At 38.4% G+C, this 18,882-nt stretch overlaps 1 protein-coding gene across 5 annotated transcripts in view; it reads left to right on the top strand.

Annotated features, from left to right (window-relative positions):
• The window catches only part of BCLAF3 (BCLAF1 and THRAP3 family member 3), a 30,666-nt gene extending 12,373 nt beyond the window's left edge, over positions 1-18,293 (top strand). For 4 of the 5 annotated variants that reach the window (XM_033147296.1, XM_033147295.1, XM_033147293.1 and 1 more), the window contains 10 exons: positions 391-972; positions 1,318-1,971; positions 2,777-2,955; positions 4,462-4,570; positions 5,599-5,662; positions 6,304-6,422; positions 10,006-10,120; positions 14,823-14,918; positions 16,192-16,341; positions 17,879-18,293. In XM_033147296.1, the coding sequence (XP_033003187.1) occupies positions 391-972; positions 1,318-1,971; positions 2,777-2,955; positions 4,462-4,570; positions 5,599-5,662; positions 6,304-6,422; positions 10,006-10,120; positions 14,823-14,918; positions 16,192-16,341; positions 17,879-17,893 (2,083 nt within the window). In that variant the 3' untranslated portion in view covers positions 17,894-18,293. The remainder of the gene's footprint in view (positions 1-390; positions 973-1,317; positions 1,972-2,776; positions 2,956-4,461; positions 4,571-5,598; positions 5,663-6,303; positions 6,423-10,005; positions 10,121-14,822; positions 14,919-16,191; positions 16,342-17,878) is intronic. The other variant, XM_033147297.1, reaches the window with a different exon arrangement.
• The last annotated feature ends 589 nt before the right edge of the window (positions 18,294-18,882 follow it).

The raw sequence follows: 18,882 nt of genomic DNA on the forward strand, positions 1-18,882 counted from the left end.
CTGCAGCACATTCAACAATGGAGGGCGGGGCTGAAAGGGAGCCGGGACTCTTATCTCTCTCCCAATCTCTTGCTGATCAGCTGCTAAGCGGGGTCCTTTCAACACCCCCTTTTCTCTTAGTAAAATAAAAAGCATGATCCTCTTTTGGCCCCTGGGCAATTCAGCTCCAGGGACCACCATTCGCTCCATAAGACGCATAGATATTTCCCCTTACTTTTCAGGAGGGAAAAAGTGCATCTTATGGAGCGAAAAATACGGTAAAATGCGCTACTCTGGGTAATTTCAGCCAGAGATTTTTGGACACGGTTTGTGATGGAGCCTAAGATTCACAAAAAGAAGCTGTAGTACAGTAGTTAAAATGGAATTGTGTTTTTGTGTGTTTATATGTAGGTCTTTATCGCCTGCCTTCAGGAGTCAGGAACACAACAGACAAAGGCACAATCATAGCAATTATGACTGTGAATACAAAGCTTTCCGGAAAGATGCAAAGAAGCCTATGCCGTGGAGAGTAGAAGATGAGAAATATGGACAAGCCAGTACTAGATATGCACCACATGAATCTAACCACCACCGACTTTATGAATGTAGGTCATATTCACCAACTCTGAAAAGAATCCCTTCAGAAGATATGTATAGTCACAAACCTGGTAGGACACATTCACCTGAAAGGAATGCTGATACTGGAAGATGCCACTTTCCTTCCAGATATCCAGAAATGTCTCGCAAAGAACACAACCATTCTTTTTATCCGTCCAAAACACGTGACAGAGAGATGCATGAAGACCCCCGAGCTGCTGCTGGAAATACAAAAGGGATGAAGACTTTCCATGAGCCATTAGGGACTTCATGTAACTTTGAAAGGAAGTGGAATGAAAATGACTTGAGGCACCACCAGTTAAAAGAAGACAAGTATACTCAATCACCTCGAAGATGTTCTGATGAATTTATGTCAAGGAGCTCTTTGCAGAAGAGGTAGAGAAATTGCCCAGTTTTAATGTTTTTTTAAATGGTGTAAAGCCTCAAGTGAAAGTCGATTGTCCTTATAGTTGAAGATTCTACCCTGAAAACCATTTTTTTTTGCTAACAGAATAAAAACATAGTTTAATTGTGGGCTGCTGGTGGTAGAGCAGTATTGTATCTTTTAAATTAATCCTGTTGGTGGCTAGCATAAAGGATCATAATTTCCCCTCTCTTTAGTGGCTTGAGGGATCATGGGGTGACACATTCTACATAAAGCCTGTGTTTTCCAGCATTCTGCATACGTAAGTTCTCATTTTCTTCCTTACTGCAAGTATAAACTACTTTATGTCAACACAGGTATCCTGGAGATCGTGATTACAGAGAACATGGGCACACGTCTAAAAGGGCTAAAGAATTGGAGAGGTATGATGATAGAGAAGTAGCAAGTAATTCCAAGTGGAAGCAAGATCATTCTTCACTCAACCAAGAAAAGGGAGAGCAAAGAAACCCTGGTCTTCAAACTCATCGGCCTGTTGTAAAGGAGTACAGTGATAGCTGTCAAACAAAGATTACGTATGACTATAGTCAGAAACGTCATAGACATCCAGATGGAGGGAAATATATATCTGATGAAAGAGCAGAGAAATATACGAAGGTGGAAGAGAAGAAATATAATTCTCCTAAAGAAGCTTGGAATAGCAAATATTCAAATTACTATAACAGTGAAAGAGTCAGGCACACAGAAGACCCTCATACAGAAGCATCAGTTAAATATATTTCGGGAAAAGGCTGCAATTCATGTGCTAAATCTCACAAAAGTGATGCTGATCTCTTACCCTTTGATCAAAAAGAGAAGGAAAGACTCAGGAAAGAAATGGATTTTAGGGGAAGGAGAGACCAGCATGACACTCATCACAAAATTTCAGATGTAAAAATGTCTGATGTCCACCACACAAGAAAGGAAAAACTCACAGTCAAAGTGGATATGAAGAAAACCATAAATAAGTACAGGTATTGCCTTTTGGATTTTTAAAAACAACATCCATGTTTATGAATGTATTAAAGATGTCAAGTCGCTTGATCATTATAGTATGGTAGTATTGAGCTCAATTAACAGAACGTAAGTGGCTGTGGACCGTGTGTGCTTTTGCGTGGTTGTGTGTATGTTGTGTGTGTGTGTGTTGTATATATGTATGTAAAATATATACGATATAAAACAGCAGTCCAGTGTACGTCAAGGAAGAGAGTGGAATTTGAGACCAAGGAAAACTAACTTAAGAGTGTTTGGGCAGTCTAAAGAAGAGTAGGGGTGTCCTGAAGTGCAGCTACTGCTTTCCAGAAGCTTCTTCCTAAGATACTGATTTCTGATAGTGCTGAGCCAAATGTTTGGGGTCACCGTTTTTAGCACAAAATGGTTTTCAGAGAATCCAGAATGATTATTTAAAATTTGGCCTAGTGATGTCACTATTAACAGCAGAATAAGAAAGCAAACAAAAATAGCATTTAAGCAAAAGCTGTCTCCAGCATTTATGTCCAGCCTTAATTTTTGAGTTGTCTTCAGGACGTTATAGGTTGAACTGACTCTTTGTGTTTGCTTTAATACTTGTGTGTGTGTTGGTTGTGAAAAAGGGTAAGTACTTGGAAGTGTTCCTAATATAAAAGTAATATGTATTACATTATTAAAATCACAAACCTTTCCTTCATTTGTGGAATACTTAGTTTTACTTTCCTTTGAAATAACCTTTTTAAATGTATTGTTACTATTATGTTACATATTTGAGGGAATATTTTCTAAACATGTCTAAATTTATTCCAGGAGTGCTTCTAGTCATGTCATGGAGAGGCAGACATCATGTGATCTAGTAGCTGTGGGTAGAAAAACTGAAAAATTCCATCCAGTGTTTGAGCATATAAAATCTGTGACGCAGAAGGTAGAACAAAACCCATCAAAAGAATTTGCTCAGGAAATCATCACAATTATCCATCAAGTTAAAGGTGGTTACAGAGTGTTAGACATGCACATTATATGTGGTGTAGTCTGCATCTTTGTGTTATCAAATTGCTTTGAATTTCATTAATCCAAGTAGCTCCGGATGTGTGAAACATCATATAGACTTCACAGAGTTGTGCAAGAATAATCCCTATTTAATGGTGGTGCGATATTTTGCAGATTTCAGAGCAAGAAATTAGTAGTTTACCATCATAAATACAGGAAATATTGCTTTCTTACTCCTTAAATTCATGTAGTACCTGTAACAAATTGTGTGCAGTGTGGAGTGCACCTATTCAGGATACTCGGTTGAATTCTGCTACATAGTTTTCCACCCCCCTCCAATGGACAGTCAGTATTCTCAGTTTTCATTGGGTTTTTTTTGGGAGGAGGGAGTTCCCCACAGTGTGGTGTAGTGGTTAAGAGCGGTAGACTCGTAATCTGGGGAACTAGGTTTGCATCTCCGCTCCTCCACATGCAGCTGCTGGGTGACCTTGGGCTAGTCACACTTCTTTGAAGTCTCTCAGCCCCACTCACCTCACAGAGTGTTTGTTGTGGGGGAGGAAGGGAAAGGAGAATGTTAGCCGCTTTGAGACTCCTTTGGGTAGTGATAAAGCGGGATATCAAATCCAAACTCTTTTTTTCTCCCTGAGCCTGCAAACACTTCGCTCTTGTATATGGATGGTGTGATTTTGGCTACATAAGAGCTGTCACTAGGAGAATCGCGATCACTACTTGTATATATAATTATTAGATTTATCATAATATTGGCTCTCTGAGCTCTCACAATCTTTGTAAGAAGAAAGAAGAGACGTATTAGTGCTTTTTGGACTCTGAAACAGAGTCCTAGAAAGCATTGAGCAATAATAAGAGGCAGTCTCCCTTTCTATGTCATAACTCATGTGTAAGGTCAGTTTTAAATTAAAAAGACTGAACAAAAATATAGTTGTATTTAACAAGTTATGGTCTCTTCAAGTCATATGACGTTACCTAAACAGAAGTACACTTGAATTCAGGAGAAAATGAAATTATGTACACATATTCTAGATCTTTTGCCTTATTGCCCATTTTGAACTTTTTATAAAAAGTAAGTATTGCTTTTATCTTTTGCATTTTGAGGTGTAAGTAATGTTGTTCACATCTTTAGAGGGGCACGTCTATAGGACCTCAGGGAGTTATTGAGGGGCTGCCGAAGGCTAAATCTGTGGGTGGGATTCACCTAACGAGCTAATCAGTGAAAGCCCTGCTCAAGGATTTTTGTTTGTGCAATTAGGCTTCCCCCTCTCTTGCACAGATAGAGCCACTGGAAGAGAGTGACATGGAATTCTACCCATTATCATTAGAGATAATGTAGAGAGAGAGGTATGGCTTTAGAGATACAAAGCCATGAGGACATAAATAACTTCATTGCTTCATTGTCTCCAGCATGTTAGTTTCATCAGCACCACTTTTAATGCTGAAATTGCAATGAAAAGGATTAACTTATTTTTCCCTATTTATGCTCTTCACAGCAAATTACTTTAAATCTCCTGATCTAACGTTACATGAGCGCTTCTCAAAAGTAGAAGATAAACCATTGGCAAATGAAGTTAAAAGACATTCAAATCCAGAAATTCACAGGTAAAATAAACATACTTTGGTCCAGTAAAAATCTTGCTCAGTAGTTGACTGAACATTTCTTCCTGCTACCTGGCATGCCTCTCGCCATGGTTCAAAGTTCATTTCCATATCCTGGCTTGTTTGGAAGCCATTAACCATAGCTCCATGTTCAGATGTAGAGAGAACTGTGCTTAGCCACAACTTGCTTGCACAAAGGGAGCAAAGAAGTGGGAGCAAAGGGACTCCATGTGCATGCATGAAGTTCATTCATATCTTGACTTTCTATGCTAAGATTTGATCATCAGAGTGCAGTTGTGGAAACTTAGCGCACAGAGTACAGCATACCTGACCTATCTTGGCTTTTTGTTGGTTAATGACTTCCGTTTATGCCTCTGAGATTTCAATCCGAATAGACATAAATGGCATGACTATGAATGTATATCGAATATGGTGTTAAAACACAGCATTATCTTGAATAGGATTGTGACCAAGAAGACATGTCTTTCCCATGTGCATCAATTCCTGGCCTCTGATTTTTGGACCCTCTCCCATTACTCCCATAGTCCGTGTCAGTATTTCCCAATCTGGTGCCTTACCACCAGCTCCACCAGCGCCAGTAAAATTCCTAGTAGCTCAATGGTTGTAAAGATGCATTATGCAAGTATTTTTGTACTAGGGACTGCTACCCATACTTACGTTGCTCACCAACCACACCTACCCCCTGCCAAACTTCCTTTGCTAACCTCCCACCCCTTCCTTTTACATGTCACCCAATCATCTCACAGCTCCTTCAACCTCCTGGGCCACACGCTTGCCCACTCACTTGCCCACTGTGCTGCCCTCCTTACTTGTTTGGTCGACCGGCTTAGCTCGCTTGCTCTGCCTGCCTGCTGTTATCATCCTACAGTTCACATGCCACATAAACTGCAGCATGACATTTTTCTTACACAATATTATATAGTAAGATAATTCAGTTCTTACTGAAATTAAACTTTCTTGCTTCCATTTGACCCTCTTACTGATGCTGAATGATGTGCTCATTACATCAGGAGAATCGATATGTCTTTGGCAGAACTTCAGAAAAAAAGAGCTGTTCCATGCAAGTCTGAGCAGGTATGTGTATTTTATTTTTGAATGTACCAGTAAGGAAAGTGTATTTTCAGTGACAATATTGTAATTCTGTAATGCCTTCATATTTTAAAGTGGTATAGACTAACTTAAATAATTTGTACAGAACAGATATATATATTTAATTTACTTACATTTATATCCCATCCTTTCTTCAAAGATACGAAGGAAGGGTTTGTGATTCTCCACACACACACAGGTGCTCCCCCACCCACCCAAACAACCCTGTGAGGTATGTTTTGTTGAGAGAGAGTGGCTGGCTCAACATCAAGTGAGCTTAATGGCTGAATGAGGATTTGGACTTGGGTCTTCAAAGCCCCACCCCAACACTTTAAATTAGTGGGGGCCAGTATGATGCCCTCCAGATGTTAATGGAAACAACTCCCATCATTGCTGCCTGGACTGATGTGTATTGTGTTCCAGCACCATCTGCAGGACACCCTGCTCTAAATCACTATACTGCATTAGAATTTTATGTCAACATAATCTGTGACACTGATCTCTAAAATATGAAGCTCTTTGTTTTGTTGGTTTATTTCTTCTAATACTAATCTTGTTCATAAGAAAAAATGAAGAAAAATAAAAGTGAACTGTATCATTCTAAAAGCCATTTATTGTTTCTTTAGAGCGTGTTGAGAGTTCTAGAAGATCCAAATGATCTAAGATATGACATTGAGAGAAGAAGAAAAGAAAGATTGCGGAATGAAGATGAAAACAACTTTTATATCGATGGTGCATCACATAGGTAATTGTGTTCAAATAACAGGTTGCACTTTTAAGTTCTGTTGCATTATATGAACTTTAAAACATATTTCATTTTAGAGTATTTTTTTCTTTCCCTTCATCATTTTGTAGCACTCAAAGACACTTCAGAAATCCTATGTTTTTAATTTTCTATAATGTATTTAAAGGATAAATTAAAGTTAGTTTTACTTTTTGCAATAATCTTTAGGTCCTCCTTTTGCTGATGCAGTATATTCTATCTGTTAGTCCCAACCCACTCTATAATAATAGAGATTGGGACGAGAAGTCAAACTAGTTTAGATACTAAACTGTCACCATACTATGTTAGGCTTTGTGAGAGTAGTTATGGACATAGACTTAGGGTGTAGAAAAGTCTACTCATTTATTCCTTCCTTTCATCTCTAGCTTGAGCTCAAGTAGGACTATACAGAAGGTTTTTGCTTTCCAGCTGCACAGCCCATTAGAGATGTCTCTTGCCTTTGGTGGTATGGTTAAACTTTGAGTCAGAAATCCGAGGGTGGAGCTCTCATTATGCTTGCTTCGATTTGTCTGGCTGTCAAAGCCAGATGATGCCCACTCTGCCTGTAATCCCATTCTGCTAAGCAGCATCTTCTGGATCCCATCTCCCTCCAAACTAGTCACAGTTTTCCATGAGCATTTTCTCTCCCCACTCATGTATTCTGGAGAACAGCTGTTACTCTTTGGTCATCTCTACCACATGGGAATTACAAGAAGAAGAATGATGTGCATGATGCATAGAGACAGGAGCGAGACACTGACTCTTATTGTCTGTCTTCAACACCCTTTTCATCAGTTTACAAAATATATATATATATATGAATCATGCTATTTTGCAGTACCTAAAAGATAATTTAGCTAATTGGCTTCATGGAGTGAAGTCCTAATTACATTGCTAATTGTGTATATATAGGGATGCTTGTATTGAATATGGTAATTGCAAGTGTGCAGTCTCTTCTATGACGAATAATTCAATATTCTGGGATGCTTTAGTTTTTTAAAAAAGTTTTGTAGCCCATATTGTTATGAGGAGAATTTTTGAAAACGTATGGCTGATTTTTCTGAGAGTTTGTGATGCTTGAGGTCGAATGAGCAAGTGGACCTGGTATGCATGTATCCATCTTGTCTGTCTTTAGATTCCCTGTACAAAATCCCTTGGCCCTGGATTTTGGAAGTCTTATTTAATTAAGTTGTTTAATGAAAAATCTGATCAGTGAAATTGGGTTTAGATGGTATAGGATTTTAAAATTTCACAGTCCACATAGCCTTGACCAACTGCGACAGCAGCGCAAAGCAATATATCGTGTCTTCAGTCATAGTGTTTGCAAAGTGCTGTCTGGCAAAGCTGTTCTGTGTGATGAATGGCCTGGTGAACTCTGGATGTCTCTGCTGGAAGATGAGTCATTCTTGGCTCTCTATACTGAATTTGTCACTTATTTTGTAGACCAGATTACTCAATATTTAAATAAAGTTAGATCTTCTAATTGAATACAGAGTGTGAATTCACAGTGTCAGGAATTTAGCCTGGCTTTATTCATTGAGATAATTTTAAATCATTGTTACATCCAGTGAGCATATAGTGCTCAGGGGTACGTGACTGACTCAGAATAGTTCTGGCTTGCAAGGGCCATTTGGAAGAAGCTGAATTCCTTTATCAACTCCAGCCATTTGCCACTTTGTCTGCAATACTTCTCTGCACTTGGATACTCTAAACCAGGGGTCCCCAAACTAAGGCCCGGGGGCTGGATGCGGCCCAATCACCTTCTAAATCCAGCCCGTGGATGGTCCGGGAATCAGTGTGTTTTTACATGAGTAGAATATGTCCTTTTTATTTAAAATGCATCTCTGGGTTATTTGTGGGGCCTGCCTGGTGTTTTTACATGAGTAGAATATGTGCTTTTATTTAAAATGCATCTCTGGGTTATTTGTGGGGTATAGGAATTCATTCATATATTTTTTTCAAAATATAGTCCGGCTCCCCACAAGGTCTAAGGGACAGTGGACCGGCCCCCTGTTGAAAAAGTTTGCTGACCCCTGCTCTAAACCACTAGTTTTTCTGGCTTTCAGCTTGCATATTTTACTGAGAATCTAATACTCCTATTTTATAATCTCTGCCTAGCATAATTTGAATAATTGTATCCTGTTGACCCTCTTGCATCTTTCATTCCTTTAAAACCTCTAGAGAAGATTACTGTAATGTAAGTGGCTGCCCACAGAGACGGCTGGGATGCTTCAGCAAGCATAAAAGTAGTGGCCCATTTTCTGACCAGATGAATTGCCAAGATCCCAGTTCCTTCTACCTGTTTTCCATTGTGGTCTCTTTCGATCTACTGAGAATGCCCTGTGGAAATTGCTATCCATGTGGTACATCCACTCTATGAAAGGATTCTCAGTGACTACCTCACTATTTAAGTGTCCTTCCTCACAACATTCCCAAATAGGAGGAACATCAGTAAGTGCTTAAAAACCTTACAGAAACTGGCTTTCAGTTGCCAGCATTATTTTGGTGGGTACTACGGTTTACATTTGATATTTTCTAGAAATATCTTTTTGTTTGTTCAGTATCTGGCCATTTGTGTTTACAGATTTAAGACATATCACGTAAATATTTGGTAATTCCCCAATTTTATGCATTTGAAGCAAAATACAGCTTCTCATTCTTGACAGTTTTGGGACTTCATATAGAACTCTGTAAAACTGATGCATCCAAACTTAATGGAAATAATGCAGAGAAAAAAGGATTTCATCCTAGGTATTTGCATAAATACGGTTGTGATTTTTGACAACTCACAGTTTGCAGTCATGCATAAACTTTTAATCTTGGCATAAAGAATGTGGCACAGGCAAGGATGTTTTGTGTATATGATATTTGTTGTGGAAACATGGCTTTCCATGAGACTCCTCCCTCTTGATTGCTTGTTTGTGTCTGAAAAAGTGTCTGTTTATGAGAAACGTCTTCAGCTCTCAAAAATGTAAGCTACCCATAGTTACAGGAATACACATTATTTTTTTTAATGGTTATTGGCTGTTAATGATTCATCCAACAGAGAGCATGCTTGGTTTTTTATTTCTTCCCAGTCAGGTTATGAAGGCTTCATAGCAACATACTCAGAGTTACCTTGGGTTTATTTTAGTGACCTTTACATTCAGTACTCTGCATTTTTCTTTCCATTGATGTTTTATTTAATTTTATTTTATCCTGTTTATGTAAAACATACATTAATATTACTGATAAAATCAGATATTTAAAACAAGCTAGCTTCATTTTCTTCAAAACCAGCCGTTTTAAAAATACACATTTAAAAATTACATATTAAAATACATTCCAAATTTGCATGTCTAGGTAGGCTTGCTTAAACAAAAAACTTTAGCAGGTATTGAAAACAGTATACTGAAGGTGCCTGCTTGATATCAATGGATAGGGAGGATTAGCCTGACTGGCTAGTGAGCTTATTATCATAGATTAAAATATATATATTGGCTATTTGATCATAATTTTAAAATGCTATGCTGTTTGACATGGCTTCATTTTAGTTTTCACAGCTTTTAATATTGCGTCTATTTAGGGATGAACAGAGAAGTAGCATTCCAAAATTACGAAACACTCAAATGTATGGATTCCAAAAACCTGCAAGATTTGTAAGATCGCCTTTCAGGAAGTTTATTAGGAAACCTCACATGGTAAGTTGAAATTATTATTAATTGAACACAGTGTTTGACTATTAAATTGGTTCTTTATCAGGTAGTTAGAGATGCATTTTTGTAGCCCATTAAAAGCTGCAAACACTAACAAGGCTTAACTTGTCCCCTGTATATAATTTTTTTGAGGGAAACCCCAGTTTAAGTTATTTTCAGGCTGTACAATATATATATATATATATATATATATATATATATATATATATATATATATATATATATATATATATATATAATGAATGACTGAGTCACTACAAACTGGTACTTTTTATCTGTATTGGAAAACTTTTTACAACTTTGTTGTTTTCAGGATGTACACTTCAATAGTAAACAAATTGTGGCTTGATGACCAACAGAAGTTTCTACTCTGCAGCAAAAATATACTAAAAGTTCCTCTGAAAATGGGCTAAGAACTTTTCTCTTTCCACAGAGCTAGCATAGCCCTAACCTACTCACTTTCACATTTATATATAAACCCACCTTGAAAGGGAAAAGCATATAAGGCAAAGCAGCAAGATTTTATCTCCCCACACCTCTTTTTCTGCATGATTTTTCTTCAAAATTAAACTTTGTCACCAACTCCATTGCAAATATATTGTGCACAATTGAGAATACAGTCTCTCACCCACACACTTCCTCAACAAACAAAAAAACAAAATCAGTCTTGGTTTCTCCTAAGCCCTGCCCTAGCAGTTCTTGAAAAAATAATTTTCTGCTCAACCCTCCAACTTGCTTGCTTATCTATTTAGTTATTTTTGGGCCATCTGCAAATATCTGCAGAGGATATTTCTAAAATACATTCGACAACATCTATCTCAGGCAGGCTCCATTCTTGGCACCCGTCCCTACATAGGGCATAAGTTGTCCCTCAGCAGGAATCTGTTTTCAAGACCAGGACAGGAGACCAATAAACCATTGTTTTGTTGACAGAAATCTGCTCCGAGGTCCGTCCCCCACCCCCTTTCCTTGCAGCAGCAGCTCTTGGCTTTTGTTTGCTTGTTCTCAATCTGCCCAAAGCCATTCTAGAGGGGCTTAGGTGAGGTAGGGATGAGCCACAGCTGCTTTTTTCCTACATGATAATCATGAGAGGGTGTGGAAGAGAAGAAGCCATAAATGGAGGCAGCTCTTACTTTGTAGCTAAGGGATTTGTAGAGAGCCAGCATGGGAAAAGGAAATGGAACCTGCTGAGGCTACGACGAGCAGCAGAAAAGCTTGTACAGAAAAGGAATTTAAGAAATGGTCTACCTGACTTCCTTTTAGTTAGCCAGTTAGGAGACTGGCAGAAATAGTGACTCAGAAGCAGCAGTTGGTCTGGCAATGCAGTTTGCTGACTTAGTTGAGGAAATGCCAGCAGATGTTTCAAAAGAGCAAAATACTACAACTGCTTCTTGCTGGAGGTTGGTCATCAGATTTAAATCATAATTTGTATGGGGACAGTGGCAACAATATTCAGTGATGGCTGAGACACCCCCTTTCTAGTACTTAAGTACTTCTCGTCTAGCCCTGCTTTGTTTGTTTGTATGCCACCCTATATACAGAGGTCTCAGGGCAGTTCACAGGATAAAATCGTAACATAGAAACACGAAATACACAATCTAAATAAAAACAAAAACAACCCAATAACCCCCACATTCATTGCAGATGAATTATTACCTTTGAATCAGGTTCAGGGTTATACTGTAAATGCCCAAATGCAGTTGGTTCACTAATTGATTATCTAGGTAGGCAAAAAATGTTTGTAAACTCACTTGCAATGGACACCTAAACAAAGAAACATCTGATTCTGGAGTATACCCTCTCCTGTGTTTCCTGCAACTGTTGAAGAAAAATGTTGTAAATATGCCAGAACAAGTCACATGGGTAGGTAGATAGATAGATAGATGAAGGAAGATAATCATACTGGCAGATAGAAGAGTTGTGAAATAGAAAAAGGGAGAGGCCATGTTGTCCCATAGCACATTGCACAATTACACCTACACACAGTCGTATGCCACTGTTTTAAGGGGTGTCAGTAGTGCAAAATTTATTTAGCACAGGCTAAAAAAAGAAAAACTAGCATCTGTGGTCATAACCACACAAAAGAGAATATTTTATTTCAAAATATATAATATATCTATATGGCTGCTACTAGCTTATGTTTCCTGAGCAAATATATCCTAGACTTCTTTGCAGATCATGGTAAGCCAGTATTCATGACATAACTCTGAACAAGCAGATCTGCTGCTGCACACTTCTGAATTTTCCCCATTTTGTTCCACCCTGCCCAGAGCCCAGGAGCAACACATCACAAGCTTTGCTTTAGCATTTTGTGTGAACCAACACTAGTAGTTTGTTAAGCCACAAGTGGAGGCAAGAGATTTTGGGAAGGAACAAAACGCAAGCACTGGTTCAGAAGCCAAGGCTCATGGTTTGTTGTTCCCCGATCCAGGCAGGGTGGAGCGAAATGGAATAGATTCAGCACTGTGTACTAGTGCGGTATTTGCTCATGGCAAGTCATTGCCATGTAATCCAACCCACTACATCAAAGAGCAAGCTAATAATGAAAAGCATTAATAAAAGCAGTAAAACACTGCATAAAACTCCTTTGGCAGAAGAAAAATACAGAAAATAGCTCTATAGCATATTATCACAAACCTTGGCTCTTTTGTTGTTTCTCGTGTCCCATATCAGAGTCTATATAATGGAGAGAAATACTGAAATGTTAATTGTAGTTAACATTAGCTACTATGCAGTGTGAATAGCCAAAAGATATCAGTTGGATAATCCTTGGTTGATGAAAAAAAATTCTTTACCAATCCAGTAGTAGACTTAAATGTATGCCAAGAAAAGCATGGAAATTATGAAGCATAGCACCATTTAAAAGTTTGCTTTCCCTGTGAAACAGTTTAAGTAGTACATTCTACACAGACGTCATTGGGGTCAGCAGTATTCAACCATGTAAAGTTCAAAAACCTACATAAATCCACAGCTTTTGTAACATTTAAAGTATTTTGCCAATAATTTATGTATAACATAACAGTTGCACAAATATAACAGTACAATAATAGTGAGTGGGGAATTGCCAGTAACAATAACAGCAAATCTCACAATGTATCATGTGCTGCTTTAGCAGCACATTTCAATCACTACATGTTTGGTGGAATGAGGGTGTTGGTTGCTTGAAAATATTTGCAGATGCATCAGTGACCCCAAAAGCCAGATGTGCAAGTTTTGTGCAGAAAGATAGCTATGATTCGGGGAAAGAAAAGGTTTTTTGTTTTTTTTAATTCATGGCTTCCTTGGAAAATATCTGAGTCCATTACTAGAATAGTACAATCCATCTTCTGAGTCACAAGGAAGTGTGGTAAAGGATTTTTAAAATTCAGATTAAAATTGCAGATTTTGTGAACCTGTGGAACACTATTGATTCCTGCTGGCTTTTGTGGTGGTGTCATGGTAAGTGGGTAATTGACCTATAATAATAATAATAATAATAATAATAATAATAATAATAATAATAATTACTATTATTATTATTATTATTTCTACCCCATCCATCTGGCTGGGTTTCCCCAGCTACTCTGGGCGGCTCCCAACAGAATTAAAACCACAATAAAACATCAGTCATTAAAAACTTCCCTAAACAGGGCTGCCTTCAGATGTCTTCTAAAAGTCAGATAGTTGTTTATTTCCTTGACACCTGATGGGAGGGCGTTCCATAGGGAAGGTGCCACTACCTACTCTGAAAATGGACAGATATTGTGTGTTTACCCTCTACAATGCTTTTTCACATAAAATAGACAGAACAGGTTTTGAACTAAATATGTGTAGACATGATTAGCAGCTAATACATTTTAACAGCATTTGGTGGGTCACTTTTAATCCTAGGACCTTTATTTGGCTAGTTTCTTTGGTTTTCTCATTCATCTTTAAAGAGGTAGAACTGACCCCCCCCCCCAAAAAAAACTGTAAGAGCAAAAGCTCACTAAATTAAAACACCACATGGCAGCAGTTTGCACCTCATTGTTTAGGTATACCAGTAACATGGAGAGTTGTGGAAGACTGACACAAATGTTTTATGAATGTTTTGGGGAGTGCATTTGACCCCAGCTGTTGATAGGTTATGATAGGTTAAACTGTTAGGAATAATTATTCTTCATAGTTATTTCACATTTTGGTAGAGTCATGGAGAAGATAATGTAGCTGGAGCTTGAGTATCAAAAAAGGAAACTATTTGCAGCTAGGAGTGGGGGTAAGGTGGGCTTGAAGAAGACCTTTCAAAAGTTAGCAGGGAAAATAAGGATAATTCTGGGTGCTACATTCACCTTGGATATTATCTGTTCAGAATATCTGCTCAAATGTGCATTCATAGCACTATTTAATAAACATTGGCCACTCACTGGGTCCTCTTACAAATGCTGAAATGATTATGTGTCATCTAAGACACATAGTAGAAAAACCGCCAAGACAGACTCCTCCAAAGGAAACCCCTTTAAAGAGTACCAGTAAGTCATTTAGGCTGCTTCAGAAACAAAAAATGGTATTATTGTCACTTAATGTAAACCATTAATTCCACAGAGATGGTGTGTGTGCACAACTTTACAATGCCTGTTTCAGTTATAATTGACAAATTACAGTATAATTCATAAAATTTTTGTAAGAGTTTATGTGTGCAGATGTTAAGTGTAATTTTCTTTTAATGCAGAATCATCATTATACTTCAAAATCACATGGTGATATTGCACATGATCGGTTTGAAGACAATACTGAACATCATAAAACATTTCGAAGACCCTTCAAGGTATGAATTCTAATTTTGCTGAATTCTAATGGAGTAGCAGAATTCATTTTTCTCTCTTCCACACCCCTTTTCCAGGTTGCAATATCCGTTTTTGAACTTTATACAGTATTTGAGCATTGAGGTAAAAAAAGTAGGAAGGCTTAGCATCTCGGATAATGATTGAAAAAACAACTACAATTGAAAGATTGCCCTGCAATAGAAAGGAGCATCATTGTCGTATGAAAAGCCATTGTTTATGCCAGTTGCAGAAAAAATTGCATTATAAACAAAGATGCCGTGTATCGCTTCCTACCTGTTGAAAGCGTCAAGCTGTACATGGATGAATTAGTTTCTACTAATACCGGTAGTAGGAAAGAAAGTAATTAATTTAATCCAGAACAATTTGTTTCTCCTTTATTGCATTTGGACACTGGTAATTAAGATAGAGTTATTGTTTCATTTGCAAAATGTTGCTTTTACACTATTTTTGTTATACAAGATGCACAAAATTGTTGATTAGTTCTGAGAAGGTGTTGTGCTGCATATTATCTCTTGGCTACATTGCCTGTTTTCAAAACTTGCTGTGAAAGTAGATTGTTTTTGTAAGGCTAAGCTTATTCTCCACCCCCCACCCCTGAAAAAGGAAAGAAAAATACAGATTTGAAAGTATGAGATAAATTAGAGAAGAAATCGGCACAATCGATCCCCTTTTGCTTCATTTAATCATCAGAAGCAGCTTTGATAAAGGAGCAGTGTATTCTCAGTTTTTTGCCTGGATCCAAAAGAAAATATACAGATTTATTGTCATTTGTTAAATGGGCATATCCAGTATATGGATGTATCACTGAACATCTGTTCTACGGTTTGTATTGTGTTGAATTATAAGAGACTTGGAGATGCATTTTATAGAGAATTAAGTGCATTTAAAATTCCAAAACATGGCATGTTTTGAAAGTTGTTTCCACTGTAACATGTGAAGATGGTTTGTGGTGCTGTGTTGAGTCTTACGCTACAAACCCAGAAGTAGGTGTATTGGTTTGTGAACTTGGCCTTGGAAGCAGAACATGTTGAGTGTGTTCCATTTGTAAGTTGAGTCCCCCGCTGCTGTGGGAAAGCACGCCTTGGTTTAAGAACGGACTTGCAAAACGGATTAAGTTCATAAACCAAGGTACCACTATATCTTTTTAAAATAATTATACAGTAATAATGTACACTTTAAAATTATTGACTATCAGATTAAAGGGTCAGAATTATGAAAATGGCTAATATGGCCATTCCTTTTCTTCTCTAACAGCCCCACTTTAGTGATGGTCGTCCCCACTTTAAATCAAACTTAGTACAGAAGGGTTTAGACATACAGGCAAAATACCAACGATTACGTTATGCTGGAACAAGGGGACTTACCACTAACAAATTTAGAGGAGGATATTTGAGGAAAGATAAGGTGAGTGGATTTTTACTTCCATCCCGGAATATGCTGCTTTTATCTTTAAACGTTTTTTATGCAAGTGTTCACACTGTACCTCCTTCTGATTACTGAATGCATTCATTTTGTGACAGTTGTAGTCTTTCCTTTCTCTAAGAAGGTCAGAGTGACATTTTGGTTTCACTGCACTGTGAGGCAAGTTAACCTGAAAGATGACGATCCCAGGCTCCCCAGTTTGCTTCATGGCAGCTAGCTGCTCACTGCTTAAAGTATATTTTTGTTGGAGAATGTGTATTTAAACCTGAATATCCCATGCCCAATCTGCCTCTGGATATAATGTTAAGGGTCTCCTCTTCACTCCAGGAGCAGAGGAAGTCGGCTTCTAATGCACTCCCTGCCACATTACTTTCTCCAATAGGGTCAGGATGGTTTCCTCCTTATCATTTCCTCCTTATCAGGCTTGAAGCTACATGCTTTAACTAATAAGAACAGTGCAGGCGTCTATCCTCTGGGAATCTGTTCCTGAAAAAGGAAGCAAAATAGGCAGCCCACACTGCCCAACTGGTGAATTCAGTGGGAATGGTAGAGCACACATCCTTTTTCTGTTTCCTCCCCTGTTTAACAGCAGGGAGAGATGCAGAAAGAAACCGGGGGGGGGGGGAGAGGAATGGGACGACGAATCTGCATTCAGCTGTTCATTTTCCCATGTGCATAAACACAGTGCAACTAGGGTGACTTGTATTCTCTCTCCTCCCTGAGGCAGATAGGTTCCTAGCCAGAAAATGGTCCGATTTCTCTTTGTCTGTTAGGTATGCTTAGACAGGCAGAGATAATGTGTGTCCATTTAACCAGAGCACACCTTTCCTCATGAAACAGAACTCAATTTCAGATGAATAAGGCTGTTTCTCTGTTTCCATCCCCACCTCCTTTTCGTTCCTGGAAGTAGAAAGCAGTCTGTCTTGCATGCTCCAGAGCAGAAAGCAGCTCCTTTCTCGAAGCAGCTTGCGTAGCCATTTTCTCCCTCCCTTGCCAGGAGCAAAGAGAAAGAAAATCAATTGAGTATGAGTTTTATTTATGGGGTGGGGTGGGTGGGACACCAGAGCCTTTTAACACAGAGAGATTGCATCAAGGGCCAAAGCTTGATGCTAGAGCATCTGGCTTACATAAAGAAGGTCCCAGGTTCAGTTTCCAAGTATAGGCTGGTAATGTTGCCTGCCTGAAACCCTGGAGAGCAGCTGCCAGGCAGTGTAGACAGTACTGAGATGGACCAGTGTTGTGACTCTGTTAAAACAAGTTCCTGTGATGTGTTTTCTGACAAATGTTAGATCAGTTGGCATATATGGTATGTCCCTCTCATGACGTGTGGTGGAGTGGCGGAGTTCTCTCAATCCAAATGCATCCACCTGGCAAGCTCGCCTTCTCCCTTTCCTGTCCCATGGAACTTGGAGCTTCAAAAGCAGCATTCTCTTGAAACACTGGATAAATTAAAATGTGGATTAACTCTTTGTTACAAAAACTTACTTCCGTATACTAACATATATTTCTCCTTAAATAGGGCCTCGAAATCTGAGCTGCAGTACTCAAGGCGATATCTCTGATTATGATGATCGTTGCAAGGGAGCATCCGATTGCATTTGTCAGGAACTGAAATGGGAAAAGCAAAACTAATACTTTAATTTTTCTTGATAAAGATAATTTTATTTTTCATTAGTGGGATGTTGCAGAACTTTTTTACAGTTTTAATAATGGCTTTTCAAATACAGTATTCAACTGAACATTGTAGGGTTGCTCCTTTTACTTCCTCTTGCCGGCAAGTCAGAGAGAAAAAAACCTGAAGGGAGTCTTTATTTATTGAATATTTCCCCCCCACTCTAAGCATGGTTTTATTACTAGAAATTGAGTTGTTATACACAGAAGTTTATATGTTTAAAGTTTATTTGCTTATATAATAAAAATCAAAAAGTGCCTATGCCACGAGTATCTTATGATTTCTCTAAGCAATTACTTCTGAATTGCTACAGCTCTGCTCACCTGGAAGTTTTCTTAATACCAAATACAGGAATAGCCAATGTGGTGCCCTCCAAAGGTTGCGGGACTCTCATGAACCCTAGCCAGCATGTCCAGCAGTAAGGAAGGTTAAGAGTTGGAGTCCAACAATATCAGGAGGATACTATGTTCAATAAATTTAGTTACATTCTGTTATGCAAAAATGAAATTTGCCAGAAAACCCTCTAGCCAGCTCAGAGCTGTTAAAAAACAAGTAGAAAATGTGGATCACGGAGTGCGTGTGGATGACACCCAACATTTTGCAAATGGTCTTTCACAATGATCTCCCTGTTTTTCTCTAAATGCTCCAGTTTAGAATTTCACTCCCTCTGTAGTTACGTACCTTGGCAGGTTCCATCTAGGCAGAGGGCCTTCTTGGTAGTAGTGCCTGTCCTGTAGAATGCCCTTCCATCAGATGTCAAGGAAATAAAAAACTACCGGGTATCTGACTTTTAGAAGACATCTGAAGGCAGCCCTGTTTAGGGAAGTTTTTAATGTTTGATGACTTATTGT

The sequence above is a fragment of the Lacerta agilis genome, chromosome 4, assembly GCF_009819535.1.
Source record: "Lacerta agilis isolate rLacAgi1 chromosome 4, rLacAgi1.pri, whole genome shotgun sequence".
NCBI lineage: Eukaryota > Metazoa > Chordata > Lepidosauria > Squamata > Lacertidae > Lacerta > Lacerta agilis.